The following is a 13,545-nucleotide window of genomic DNA, read 5'->3' on the forward strand; positions in this document are numbered from 1 at the left end:
TAACATTTTTATGATTCAACCATTTGATTATCAGTTATAATATGTTTTTGTGTGGATTATCAGGTATTTTTTAAAAAATTGTCTGTGAAATGTTTTGGGATATTTATCTGTCCAATATTTAAATTACATTTTTAAAATAGATTTTATTTATAGCTCGATTATTGAAACCTATACCGCTCAATTACTTCCAAATTAACCTACAACCTTATATATTTTGGAGGGTGGGAGGAAATTGGAGCATCCGGGGAAAAAAAATACACAGACACGGGAACATACAAACTCCTTACAGACAGTGCCAGATGATACTCTATAAAGCATCTCCAGTTTAATTGGGTTTTAGTCTTTAGATCTGAATCTGTGAATTTATATCCCTACTTACAATTTTTAAAATGAGAAACAGAGACTGACTCCAGTTGGATGCATTATTCTTATTTATGAATGAAAAGAGTGTGGGTAAAGTGCAAAAGAATGAAAGCTGGGGGAAAAAAAACTCTAGAATGGATAGAGATTTTATTGTCAAGTAATAATATGTTCACAATTAAGATGTCTTTCAGATTTTTATCAAACAAGGGAAAAACCAGATTGGACCAGATTAGAGCTAGATGAAATAGGGGAGAAGGTACCAGAACATGTACTTTATAAGTGGGATGAAAAGCTGGTGCAACATAGAAGTTCACCAGTACTGCACCATCTGCTCAACACTTAGAAGAAGATTCACGTAGAAAGGAAAAAAAAACAAATGACCAACTACCAAAATTATTATTGTTGCAAAATCAACTAGTCCCTTTCACAATAGATAACCTTTCCTTTAGAGAATGGGAGAGAAAAGGGATCAAAAGAATAGAAAATTGTTTTTTGGGAAATAATTTATTATCTTTTGAACAAATGAAGTATAAATATAGTATAACTCACGGTACAATGTTTGCTTACCACCAACTGAAAACCTTCTTGAAGGACAAATTGGGAAGCAGGATGAGGTTACCAGAAGGAAGCAGCTTTGAATATGTGATTACAGACACAATGATAATTAAAACATTTAGAACAAACATGTACATCAAGCTGCAAATGAAAGAGAACGATGAAATAAGCTGTAAACCCAAATAAAAGTGGGAACAAGATCTAAACATAAAGATGAAAAATGAAAAATGGGAAAAGCTATGCTCCGGAACTATGAGAAATGCAATAAACACGAGGTTACTCATGATACAATATAATTGGTTACACAGGCTATATACCACACCCCAAAAGTTAAATAAATGGGACCCAACAGTATCAGATAGATGTTTTCGCTGTAAAAAGGAAACGGGAACAACAGTACATGCAATTTGGGCATGTGAGGAAGTGGAAAAGTTTTGGGAAGATCTAAATCAGGTATTAAATAAAATCACAAAAAGCAACATACCAAAAAATCCAGAGATCTTTCTTCTAAGTAATACAAGAAGTAAAGAACTTAGCCTCGATTTGAATGGAGCACAAAAAAGATTTATTATGATAGCCTTAGCTGTAGAAAAAAAATGTATAATGTCAAACTGGAAATCAGAAGAGAGCCTGAGAATACAGCAATGGTACATAGAAATGGATAAATGTATTCCATTGGAAAAAATAACATATAATTTAAGAAATAACGTCACAGTATTTGAACAAATTTGGGAACCGTACGTGGAACACAACAGAGAGGGCCAACCGCGGACCTCCACCCCCTATATTGACAGAATGAGAAGATGATGAAATGAACTGACCCAGTGTGTAAAAGTAGATGACACAATTTTCTTGTTTATTTTCATTGTGTGATGACATTGTTTAATGGGTTTAATGTATATGTTGAACATATGTTGAACATTTAGTGGGTAGGGAGGGGGGTGGGAGGGAGGGAGGGGGGAAAAGGGGAGAAAATGACACTATATTCAAGAGGGAAATGTTTATGTGTATTTGGTTAATATGGTTCATAGTGTGAAAAATAAAAAAAAAAGGTAATAATATGTTAAAAATGAAACATGAAATATTTTAACTTATGTCTGCCTTAAGGCAAAGAATATCCATTAATATTGCCCTATGCCCCTTACTGCATATCAATAAATTTCCCAACTTAGACCGCATAAATTATAGTAAATTTCCAATTATGGAATGCATTTGAGCTAATTCAAGAAGCCTGCATTATGTTAAGAGTGAACACTATTTCATTATTAAAACAAGTTTTATCCTTTTGCCAGTAGAATAATGTTCAAGCTGTTTTGCATTGGAGTGTAAGTAACAACAATTACTGTGGACATGTACTTCCTGTTGTTCCAGTTTTTAATTAAACTTTATTCCTGATAGATCTTTGGCACTATTTTCAGTGGACGCTACATTATTTTACTTATGGGAATATTCTCTGTATATACGGGGCTTATATATAATGACTGTTTCGCCAAGACTCTCAATATGTTTGGTTCAGCCTGGAGTGTTAGACCAATGTTTCATCCATTTGGAAACTGGACGTGAGTATTACAATAGGATCATTGAGGTTTTTACATTGCTTTGTTAGGAATGTCTTTAAGCAAATTCATACATTACTTGGAAAATAGTCTTGCATGGTAAATATAAAGCTTCAACATGAAACACTCAAATGAGTGATTATGTATAAAGGCCTTTATTGGCTTTAATTTAGTTTCATCAATATTGAATGTTTTAATTGTTTAAATAATTAATAGTTTATTCTTGCACATCTTATGAATAGAAATATGTTGGCTGAAACCTGAAATCCAATTGCATTGCAACTCTAATTATCTAAAGTAGTGTTATCCAAAATCCTCCGTTATCTGAAATTTTTTCAATGCCAGATTGAAAAAAATTTGGGAAAACCTCTTGAGTACAATTTTGCATTTTTCATGTTGGATTTATCTTATTTTGTTCAGGCTTTATTTTTGGAGAAAATTGAACATTATTTCCCCTGTTGTTATTAAATACTGATACAAGTGATTTACTGTTACTGCTGGGCTGCTTTTTTAAAAAAAAGATCAGTTATCAGAAAATGCTGTTTTTATGAAATAGGCCTGATCCCGATCATTTTGGATAATCGGAGTTGTACTGTACACATTTATACACTTTTTAAAAATAATACATGGATGGAATAATGAGGAAAATGTATTAAAATGTCAGAACTGGCACATGTTGGGCAATTAATCTGATTTTGGCAAATTATATATTTATAAAGTCTAAAATTAACATTTTAATTTGTCTTGTCAACTGCTTGGCAGCCCAAATCAAGTCAAGTTTATTGTCATCTGATTGCACAAGTGCACTGTGACAAAACAGGGTTCTCCAGTCCTTGGTGCAAGACATGCAGACACACAACTAGACATAACGCACATACAGACAAACAATACATATGCAGGACAAGTATTCATTTATATAAATAAATATTCTTTCATGAATATGAGAGTCTCGGATGGTTAGTGTGAGCAATTCCTTGGGTCGTTCCGCGTTCTTACTGCCTGTGGGATGAAGCCATTCCTCAGCCTGGTGGTGTTGGCTCTGATCCTCCTGTATCTCTTTTCTGACGGGAGCAGCTGAAAGATGCTGTGTGTAGGTTGGAATGGGTTCTCAATGATTTTGCTTGCCCTTTTCAGTCTCGTACAGGTGCTCCTCGACTTACGATGGGGATATGTGCCAATTAAATCTATCATAAGTGGAAAAACCTTGTTGAAAAAGAATACCGCACCTTCCGAACATCATAGCCTAGCCTACTTTAAATTTTCTCAGACCAATTACATAGTCTACAGCTAGGAAAGTTTATCTAAAACAAAGCCTATTTTATAACTAAATGTTGAATACCTTTTATTCCACACTGAAAAAAAACAATTTTTAATCATAAAATACTGTAGAGTGCCAGCCATAACATCCATCAGCTGTTGCGCGATAATCAGTAACAACAGTTGCAGCAACACCACCAAGTGGCAAATTGTGGAACTACAGAACCAAGTGACTGCATAGAGGTATTTTCATTAGAATGTGCATTGCTCTCGTCGACATCGTAAGTAGAGGAGCATGTTGTTTTATTGCACTCATTCATTGATGTTCTTGAGTGTATCCTGAGATCGTGAAAGGTGCCAAATAAATGAAAATAATTTAAAGCTAGAAATTGTTTTTAATTGCTTAGTACTTTAAAGCTAGGAATTTTTAACACACAGGCTTTAACATTGGTCAAACTGATTACAGCATTTTTAGATCGTATCTGTAATATTTTGTAGAGAGGAAACCCTTCAAGGCAATCAAAATCTTCAGTTAGATCCTGCTGTTCCCAAAGTCTTCAATGGACCATATCCTTTTGGAATAGATCCTGTAAGTAATTGTATTTTCTATTAAATTTTCATCATGTGTGAAAATAAAATCTAGCCTGTCATTTGACTCTTATGTAGGTCCAGTACAGGCTGGTGTTGGAAGCTTTGCAAATGTTTGAATTGTTCAGAAAATTAACTGGACTGACTCCGTAAATATTGTGTTATAAGAATTTGGTAAAATGTTGTGTTTCCTTAGACCGGCGACTCTTTAAAATCTTTCTACCATCTCCAAGATCAAGTGAGAGATATAGGGCTCTTTGATTGCCTGACCAATGTAGTTCCAACAAAATTTAAAAAGCCTGACACCATCTAGTTAAAGCAATTCTGTTAATTAGCACCCCATTCAACACAAATCTTTACCATCTCTGGCAATGTTTGCATTGTGTATCAAGTATAAAATGCACTGTAGTTATTTGTCTAGGCTAACTTCAACAGCATTCCCAAAACTAGAGTCTCTTATTGAAAATTGCTAGGGAGCAGGGGCTGGGGGGCACGCCGACTTAAGGTTCTCTTTCAAATTCTACTCCATTCTGATCTGGATAATAAATTCTGCTGTATCTTCACTGTTGGTAGGTGTAGTGTGCGTCGAAAGAACCAAAGACTTGTTGATCCACATCAAGGCTTTTATTAACTAAAAGACTGGAGCATATCACAAGTATGTCGACCAGTCCAGAATGACCTGGTCTGGCTAGGAGCAGACCTGCCAGTAGGTGTGGCTACATTCTCAGCCAATCACAGTCATCCCACACTACCATCTGTACATATGTACATATACACATTGGTGATAGAATCTGTACTACCACAGTAGGGCTGCGACAATTCTTGAGGAATTGGCCTTCCCACATCCCGCAAGTCTTTCAAATTTACCTTTCACTTGAAACTACCTGATTTTAACTTTCAGTGATTTTCTTGGGAATGTAGTTAATAGGATGGAATTGCATTGCAAGCTGCAGAATAATTTTCACTCAGAATTAAGGTATTTTCAGTACCATGCTAAAACTTTGAGGAAAAAAATGTGGACAATCTTGTACTCAAGAATAACAAGGAGTTTGTATCAAATAGACTTGGCTTGAAGAGCTATCAGGAAAGTTGATAGTTTACTCACAAAACTTTCTTTCTGCACAATCCTGATTACTAATTCCAACTAAATTGAATTTGGAGTGCAAGGGAAAGGAAATAGTAACCCAAATACTTGGCTGCTTTCCAAACTTTCAGACAATGACCGATTTTATTTTTCACTTAGATATGGAATATTGCCACAAACAAACTTACGTTTCTAAACTCCTTCAAAATGAAGATGTCTGTGATTTTGGGAGTCATCCATATGGTCTTCGGAGAATCTCTGAACCTCCTGAACCACATGTGAGTTTGAGTATGAAAGGAATGGAAAATAAAATGTCTGTTGGCGTATATTGTTATAACAGAAATTTGAAATGCCTCAATTATTTTAAATGTTTAATAGTGACTTTTACAGATGGTGACTTCGACAATGATATTTACAAAGTTTAGGATCAAATGTCCTGAAACTAAAATCTGGCTTAAATTAATATAAAGCAGTGGCTTTCGAACTGCCTCCTTAAATTCATATTCCACCTTAAGCAATCCCTATGCTCTATGATTAGTAAGGGATTGCTTAAGGTGGTATGTGAGTGGAAAGAAAAAGATTTGAAGACCACTGTTTTAATTGTACCTAATTGACTCCTTATGTGAATGGTTTCATATCTCCAAAGGAAATGGGCCCATGGCAATTTTTCTCAAGCAAAATATTTCAGTAACAATTGGGTCCAGAGCCGTAGTTCTCAACCTTCCCTTCCTGCTCACATACCACCTTAAGCAATCCCTTACCAATCACAGAGCACTTATGGCACAGGGATTGCTTAAAGTAGAATGTAAGTTTAGGGGACAGTTTGAAAACCACTGGTATAAAGGCTAAATGAAGCATAATGACAATTTTGGAGGGGTTTACAACATTGTTATTTCTGTGAGGCAGGGAGAGAGAGTTTTTACTGGTATGGGAGATTGCAGTTCTTTATAATTTTAATAAATTAAAATCACACGCTTAAATTTTAACCATCATTTGGGTTATCTCACAAATTGTACTGATCTGGTTTTTGGTTTGCTGTAGTTTAAATTGGGCCAACCAAAGTAATGATGTGAAACTTGTTTGTTCCACCTCTTCTCTCTCAGGATGGTATGCATCAATTATTACTTGCATATTAATTATGCCTTTATTTCCCAGTGAATTGCATTTGGATTAGTACACCAATGCTCTGATACAGAGAACAATTTATAAGCTATTTGATTCAATATTTGCAATTACTTGTTATATAATCTATAAATACTAAATTGTTGCATATTTCTAATTTTTCAAGGCATCTATTTTCTCTGCTTTATTCTTAGATATTTTAAAAAGCCGCTGAACATCTATTTTGGTTTTATTCCTGAAATAGTATTTATGCTGTCTTTGTTTGGCTATCTCGTTATTCTCATCTTCTACAAGTGGACTGCGTATGATGCCAGAATATCAAAAGATGCGCCCAGTCTTCTGATCCACTTCATCAATATGTTCCTGTTCAGCTATAATGATAAAACTATGAAATATCTATACAAGGGTCAGGTATGGCACTACATAAATGTGATTGTGCAGTGTTCCTGTGTGCCTCTTCATAGCAGTTTGACTTGAATCAAATCAAGTCTATTGTCATCAGATTGCACAAGTACAACCTGACAAAACAGGGTTCTCCGGTCCTCGGTGCAAAACACGTGGACACGCACAAAGACAAACAATACACCATGTAGGACAAGTATTCATATATATATATATATATATTAAAAAAGATACTCTTTTGTGAATATGAGAGTTTTGGATGGTTAGTGTGAGCAGTTCCTTTGGTCGTTTGGATCCTCACTGCCCATGGGAAGAAGCTGTTCATCAGCCTGGTGGTGCTGGTTTTGATACTCCTATATCTCTTTCCCAACAGGAACAGCTGAAAGATGCAGGAGGAATAGATCCTCAATGATTTTGGACGCCCTTTTAGACAACAGTTCTGGTAGATCACATCGATGGCAAGGTGGGGGTGGGGGGGGGGGGGGGAAGAATACATGGTGAAGGGAGACTCCAGTGATCCTCTCTGCCATTCTTATGGTCCTGTGGATGAATTTTCTGCTGCAACTATACCACACTGTGATGCAGCCAACCAGGTCAGTCTCGATAGAGCTCCTGTAAAAAGGTTGACAAAACGGTGGACAGAAGTGTTGCCTGCTCAGTCTTCTCAGGAATTGCAGTCACTGTTGCGCCTTCCTGTCGAGTGAGGGGATGTTGGTATCCATAATAGGTCACTTTTTAAATGAACTCCAAGGAACTTAGTGTTCTCTGCTACAGAGTTGTTGATATGTAGAGGAGGGTGGTAGTTCTGGACCTTCTGAAGTCCATGAACATCTCCTTCATCTTGTCCGCATTGAGACTCCACTTGTTGCTCTCGCACCATATCATGAGATATTCCTTCTCTTTTCTGTAGTGACTCATTTTTCTTGCTGTTGTGTCATCTGCAAACTTGATGACCGTGTTGGAGGTAGATTTAGTGATGCAATTGTGGGTTGTTGGTGCGGCTGAGCACACAGGCCTGAGGTGCTCGACATTCTGTTAGAGTCCTGGACAGACTGTGGCCAATAGCTTCCAGTCTTGATTGCAAAGCCACTTTCTTGTCACTTGCAGAAGCAGATTGATGTATCTGCACAAAATGTTGAAACAAAATTTGGCACTTCACTAATCTTTCTCTTCTCCACCCAGTGTATGCTAATTGGAAAATTGTAAGTTTTAACTGATGAGAGTAATTGATCAGACTTTGTTTTGTTTACAGCAAGGTTTGCAGTCCTTCTTGGTAATCGTAGCTCTGCTGTGTGTTCCATGTATGCTTGTGGTGAAACCGTTGGTGTTGCGTCATCAGTATTTGAGAAAAAAGAACTTGGTAAGGTTTTGTGTTTGAGTTTAATGGAGTTATTCTTGGGATTTTTGTAATTGTGGCTTCATTTTGTATTTAATTTCGTCCTCGGGACTGTTCGGCACTTTAAAAAAAATGATCATCTCTTTTTCACCATAACCTGCAATTCTCACCTTAAATTACTGTAATTAGACACAACTGAATTGAACCCAAAGTAATTTGTATTTAATATTGAAGAAAATTAGTATTTTATCTTAAATATTAACAGGTAAGCCCAGGAAAGAAAATAAATTATTGGAGTGTCCACCCATTATCCACAGAGGAACTGTGCTGCATTAAACAGTGTGGTCTTGACAGTAGATTGCTAATGTTTCACTTTTTTTGCATTGAAATCCATAATTTTGAATGTAAAAGCAAATTCCATTTGAGGTTATGATTAGAGTTCTATTAAAGTTTTGCTGTTATTTGCATTCTACAGCTTGCTATTTGCATGTTAAGGTAAAGGATGCTCATGTACTGTTATGGCAACTGAAGATGGCATCACCTCATCAAATGCTTCCAAGCTAATTGGTTAAAAAAAAGAATCTCTGTTCGAACAGTATCTATTGATTGTGGAAGCACAGCATTTGTTTTGTTATTTGTGAGTCTTTCAATTGTAGATTATAAAGTGAACAAGGGAATGGAAATTAAATGTGTTCAGTTTGAAAAAAGCATGAGTAAATTGTTATTAAAAGTGAGTGAAATTGGAAAATGGTGCAAATACCAAGGTAAGACAGCATCAGTGGAGAGAATTAAAATACAGCTGAAGTCCAGAAATCTGGACCACCTGAGAATCTAGACTTTTCGAGAAAACTCAAACTTTTAAAATTTCATGGGCTTTTGTGTACGTGCGTAAGCACCACAGATGGACAGTGACATTTTTCTTTAAAACTGCTCGTTTTGATAAGGAAGCGTGCTGTATTTGCTACTGAATAAATTATCAAGATTTAACTGTTCAGTTCTTCTTTATTCCTCTTTAAATTTTAAAGTTGCTGCTTTTAACACCATGTGACTTTGTTACTATGCAGGGAACACACAACTTCGGTGGAATAAGAGTTGGAAATGGTCCTACGGAGGAGGATGCTGAGATCATCCAACATGACCAACTTGACAGCCATTCAGAAGATGGCGAGGAAGTAAGGAATGATTTTTTCATTAGCAGGAGTCTGCTTTATTCATCAAACAGCAGCTGCTATTTTTGTTCATGAAGTTGTTTTTGTAGCCAGTACTTTAGTAATTTGAAAAAACGAATCCTCATGAATTTCCCATGTTAGCTATGGAAGCGCAGAAGAAGCGTCAATGTGATCAATTGCCATTTGACTTTATTTTCAAATTCTTGAATAGAACATTACAGCACAGTACAGGCCCTTTGACCCTCGATGTTTTGCCAACCAAAAAAAAAGCTGAACCCTTCCTACCTTGTAACCCTCTATTTTTCTTTCATCCATGTGCCTGCCTAAGAGTCTCTTAAATGACCCCAGCCCCCCCCCCCCCCACCCCTAATGTTTCAGCTTCCACCACCATCCCTGGCAAGGCATTTCAGGCACCCACAACTCTCTCCCCTAAACTTTCCTTCCTTTACTTTGTATGATATCCTCTGGTGTTTGTTACTCCCGCCCTGGGAAATAGCCCTATTTTATCTCCAATAGTTTCTCTCTACTTATGAGAATCTCCATAGGGAGCAGGCAGTTCCTTGCTGAGTATTCTCTTCCAAAAGGTGGGAAGTACTGAGTAAACTTTAAGGCTAAAATGCCTTTGCTTGGGTCGGGATGTTGTAGGAATTTTAACTACTGAAAATCAAAACCCAAAATATTGAAATTACAGATAAACAATATTATGGGTTCCAAACAGTTTTTGATTTCTTTTGGGCTGTTATCTTCAGTTCTTTGTAACAATCCTTGAAATTGGTTAAAGATAGTCTTTGAAAACTGAATCCTGTTTGGAATGTCATAAATCCTTTCAGTTTTTCAGACTCAGTTTTTGCGGTTTTGAACCAACCCTACTTCTGTTGAAAGGTCTTGTACCTTTTCCTGGAGGATTTTATGTATCCTGTCTTTTTTTAAGTGTAGGATTTTTTAAAAATCAGGCAAAGCTTGTTAATTTTACTGTCAACGTTCTAAAAATCTCAGAACTACGCAACCTGAATAAATATTTAAATGCTACTTGAGCAAAACTTACTGTCTCCCCATCAAAAGAGGATGAACAATTCGTCAATATTGTATGCATTTTGATAACTCATTGTTTAGTAGCTAGATGTTGTTATTCTCATTGCATTGAACTAAACATATAACTTTTTTGCAAGCCAACCGAGGAACAATTGGTAAATGCTGTGTTCATTGCATATTTATTTCATTATCAATTTCCATAGCTTAAATTTTGACATCTTATTTGTGTTAATTTTGGAATATATGTTGTGTGTGACCCTGAACACTTTTGCAAGTTTTGATTGGGGGTGAAAAAAAAACTACTTCCTCTATTGATCTATTTCTGAAATAACCACAGGCCATGGTTGAAAGATTCTTAGCTTTTTTTTTAAATAAGTGTGAGACTGTCATGAGCAGAGCTGAGAATAGGTTTATAATCTCAATGTTTTACTTAAAAAAAAAACCAGAAGTGAGTTGGCTATTGCCTTTCATTTCTCAACAGGAACATGTCGTTTCTGTTCCAATTGTAAGCAACAAAGACTCCTGCTGAAAATTGTTGCTCAGGGGCAAAAGTAGCGAACAGGTAGTGAGAAGAGGAATTGGCTGGAAACTGGATTCAGTTCCACCATTTAATTAGATCCTGGGGGACCTGCGACACAATGACATAGATTTCAACCTGTTCACCATGAAGCACTGTGGTGGTTCCAGAAGATGACCTGCCATCATCCTTTCCCAGTAATTTGAGATGCACAGTATCTCAGTAATGTCCTCGTCCTGTAAATTCATTTAAAAAATATTTTCTTGTGCTTTTGGGTAATTAAAATATGTTGATCTTGGATTTCAGATTTAACAATTGACCTGTGCATTTGCAAAAGGGGTTGTTAAAATACTACCAACCTTGGTAGAAAGGTTTCCAAACTGTATTCCATCCCTTTTTGCATGCCATAAATCCTTTTTTTTTCATGACTCTGTGTGATGTTCACTTGTAACAGTTGTGAACCAACTCCACTTCAGGTGGTGCTTTCGAGGGGAATTTCACAAATCTTGATTTTGTTTGTGGTGCTGAGATTCCGTTAAATAATTTTAAATTGAGGGAACTATTTAATTTTATTAGCATTCTGTTAAAAATGTATTTGGTCTAACTTTAATTTTCAGACTATGCCTCCTACTGTTACATATCCCTACTGTTACATATCCCCACTAAATTGAATGTTATTTTCATTTCCAGGGAATGAGATCCTGGTTTGTATATATTTTTAATTGAATGTCAGGGATGAAACATTTTGCTAAATATAAAAAGAAGCTAAATTCTACGTATTATTTAGCATTTTGCATTCATCTCGGAGTCCATTTCTTTTTCCTTGTTGATTTAAAGTTCAAAATTCTACTTTAGATATTTTATGTTTTGCATACCTCAAGTAATGTTTTGATGAAGCATATGTATTTTTATATCCTCCATTTACATTTTATTTCATGTGCTTAATCTGTTTATAGTTTAACTTTGGCGATGTTGCAGTACATCAGGCCATCCATACAATTGAGTACTGCTTGGGATGCATTTCTAATACTGCCTCCTACTTGCGATTGTGGGCACTCAGTCTGGCTCATGCACGTAAGTATAGCATGTAATTGTACTTTTTAAGAGTGGTTTCTATCTGACTAATAAACTTGTAGGTGAGGTAAGTTTCCAAAGAAGACTCTGATGTTTTAGCTAGTCCTTTTTCAGTGTACGAAAGGGCAGCACGGTAACCATAATCCTGTTACAGACCCAGTGATCGGGACCGGGACTCTATTCCCATGATGTCTGTTAGGAGTTTGCATGTTCTCTGTGTCCATGTGGGTTTACTCCGGGTGTTCCGGTTTCCTCCCACCATTCAAAGCATATAAGGGTTGTAGGTCAATTTGGTGTAATTGGGCTGCACCGGATTGTGAACCAAAAGGGCCTGTTACCATGCTGTGTGTCTAACTTTAAACTTAAATGCTGAGAAGAATTCCAAATGAAAGATTTCCTCACATGTTGAAAGTGCCATTAGAATTTTACTATTTGCTTCAAGTCTAGTGTCTCTTGAGAGCACATTCCTTCATGCAGAAATGGAATGTTAAACTAGATTGTGTACTTTGCTTCAAGGGTAGTAAAAGTTTGACAATGCCATCATGTGGAATTAAAAGTGCAAGGCACATGTGAACATTAATTAAAATTGATCGGTCAGTATTAGTCTACAATAGGCAGACCCTTACTTCCACAATGACATGGAACTTGTCCTCCAAGCCATACGGCCATCCTGCCTTGGAAATGTATCACTGTTACTGCATCATTGTATTTAATTATAGTCTTGTTTACGTAAGAAATCGGAGAAGGCCATCTGGCTGGTCGAGCCTGCTCCACCATTCAACAAGATCCTGGCTGATCTGGCCATGGACTCTTTGTTGTCTTGAACATATGAAATTTGTTTGTAGCAGGATTATTGGTGCAAATATTGCTATAATTATAAATTAGTACCAAAAAGAGAAAGTGAGATAGTGTCTGGGGTTCATTGTCCATTCAGAAATCTGATGGCAGAGGGCAAGAAGCTGCTTTTGTATTATTGAGTGTTCTTTTTCAGGCTCTTGTACCTCCATCCTGATGGTAGCAGTGAGAAGAGGGCAGGGCCTGGGCGATGAGGGTGAAGTCTGATGCCCATGATGTCGCTGGCCGAGTTCACCATAGCCACTTTTTTCCTGTCCTGTGCATTGACACCTCCATATCAGGCTGTGTTGCAACCAGTCAGAACGCTCTCCGTGGTCCACCTGTAGAAATTTGCAAGTCTTTGGTGACATTCCAAATCTTCTCACCAAGGCTCCTATTGACCTTTCTTCATGATTGCATTTGGCATGTTTTTAGTTACCTCATTTATCTCATTTTACACTATTTCAGTAGTTTTGCAGTAACTAGTTTGAATATTGTTTTCTTCCAAAAAAACCGCTGCAGCAAGGTGAGAAATGCCACATTCTTAAAAAATTCAGGTATTTATATTTGAGATGAACTTGGTGTTTTTGTTCAAGTGGAAACTTGAAACTTCAAAGTTCAAATTGCCTGAAACAGAGTGAAGTTCCTTCTTCAAA

At 36.5% G+C, this 13,545-nt stretch overlaps 1 protein-coding gene across 15 annotated transcripts in view; it reads left to right on the plus strand.

Annotated features, from left to right (window-relative positions):
• LOC138747739 (V-type proton ATPase 116 kDa subunit a 1) overlaps positions 1-13,545 on the plus strand; it is a 176,535-nt gene that overhangs the window by 32,264 nt on the left and 130,726 nt on the right. For all 15 annotated transcript variants that reach the window (XM_069907264.1, XM_069907266.1, XM_069907259.1 and 12 more), the window contains 7 exons: positions 2,317-2,477; positions 4,230-4,320; positions 5,563-5,681; positions 6,720-6,936; positions 8,180-8,287; positions 9,328-9,435; positions 11,938-12,055. In XM_069907264.1, the coding sequence (XP_069763365.1) occupies positions 2,317-2,477; positions 4,230-4,320; positions 5,563-5,681; positions 6,720-6,936; positions 8,180-8,287; positions 9,328-9,435; positions 11,938-12,055 (922 nt within the window). The remainder of the gene's footprint in view (positions 1-2,316; positions 2,478-4,229; positions 4,321-5,562; positions 5,682-6,719; positions 6,937-8,179; positions 8,288-9,327; positions 9,436-11,937; positions 12,056-13,545) is intronic.

This window comes from Narcine bancroftii, chromosome 12 (assembly GCF_036971445.1).
Source record: "Narcine bancroftii isolate sNarBan1 chromosome 12, sNarBan1.hap1, whole genome shotgun sequence".
Lineage (NCBI taxonomy): Eukaryota > Metazoa > Chordata > Chondrichthyes > Torpediniformes > Narcinidae > Narcine > Narcine bancroftii.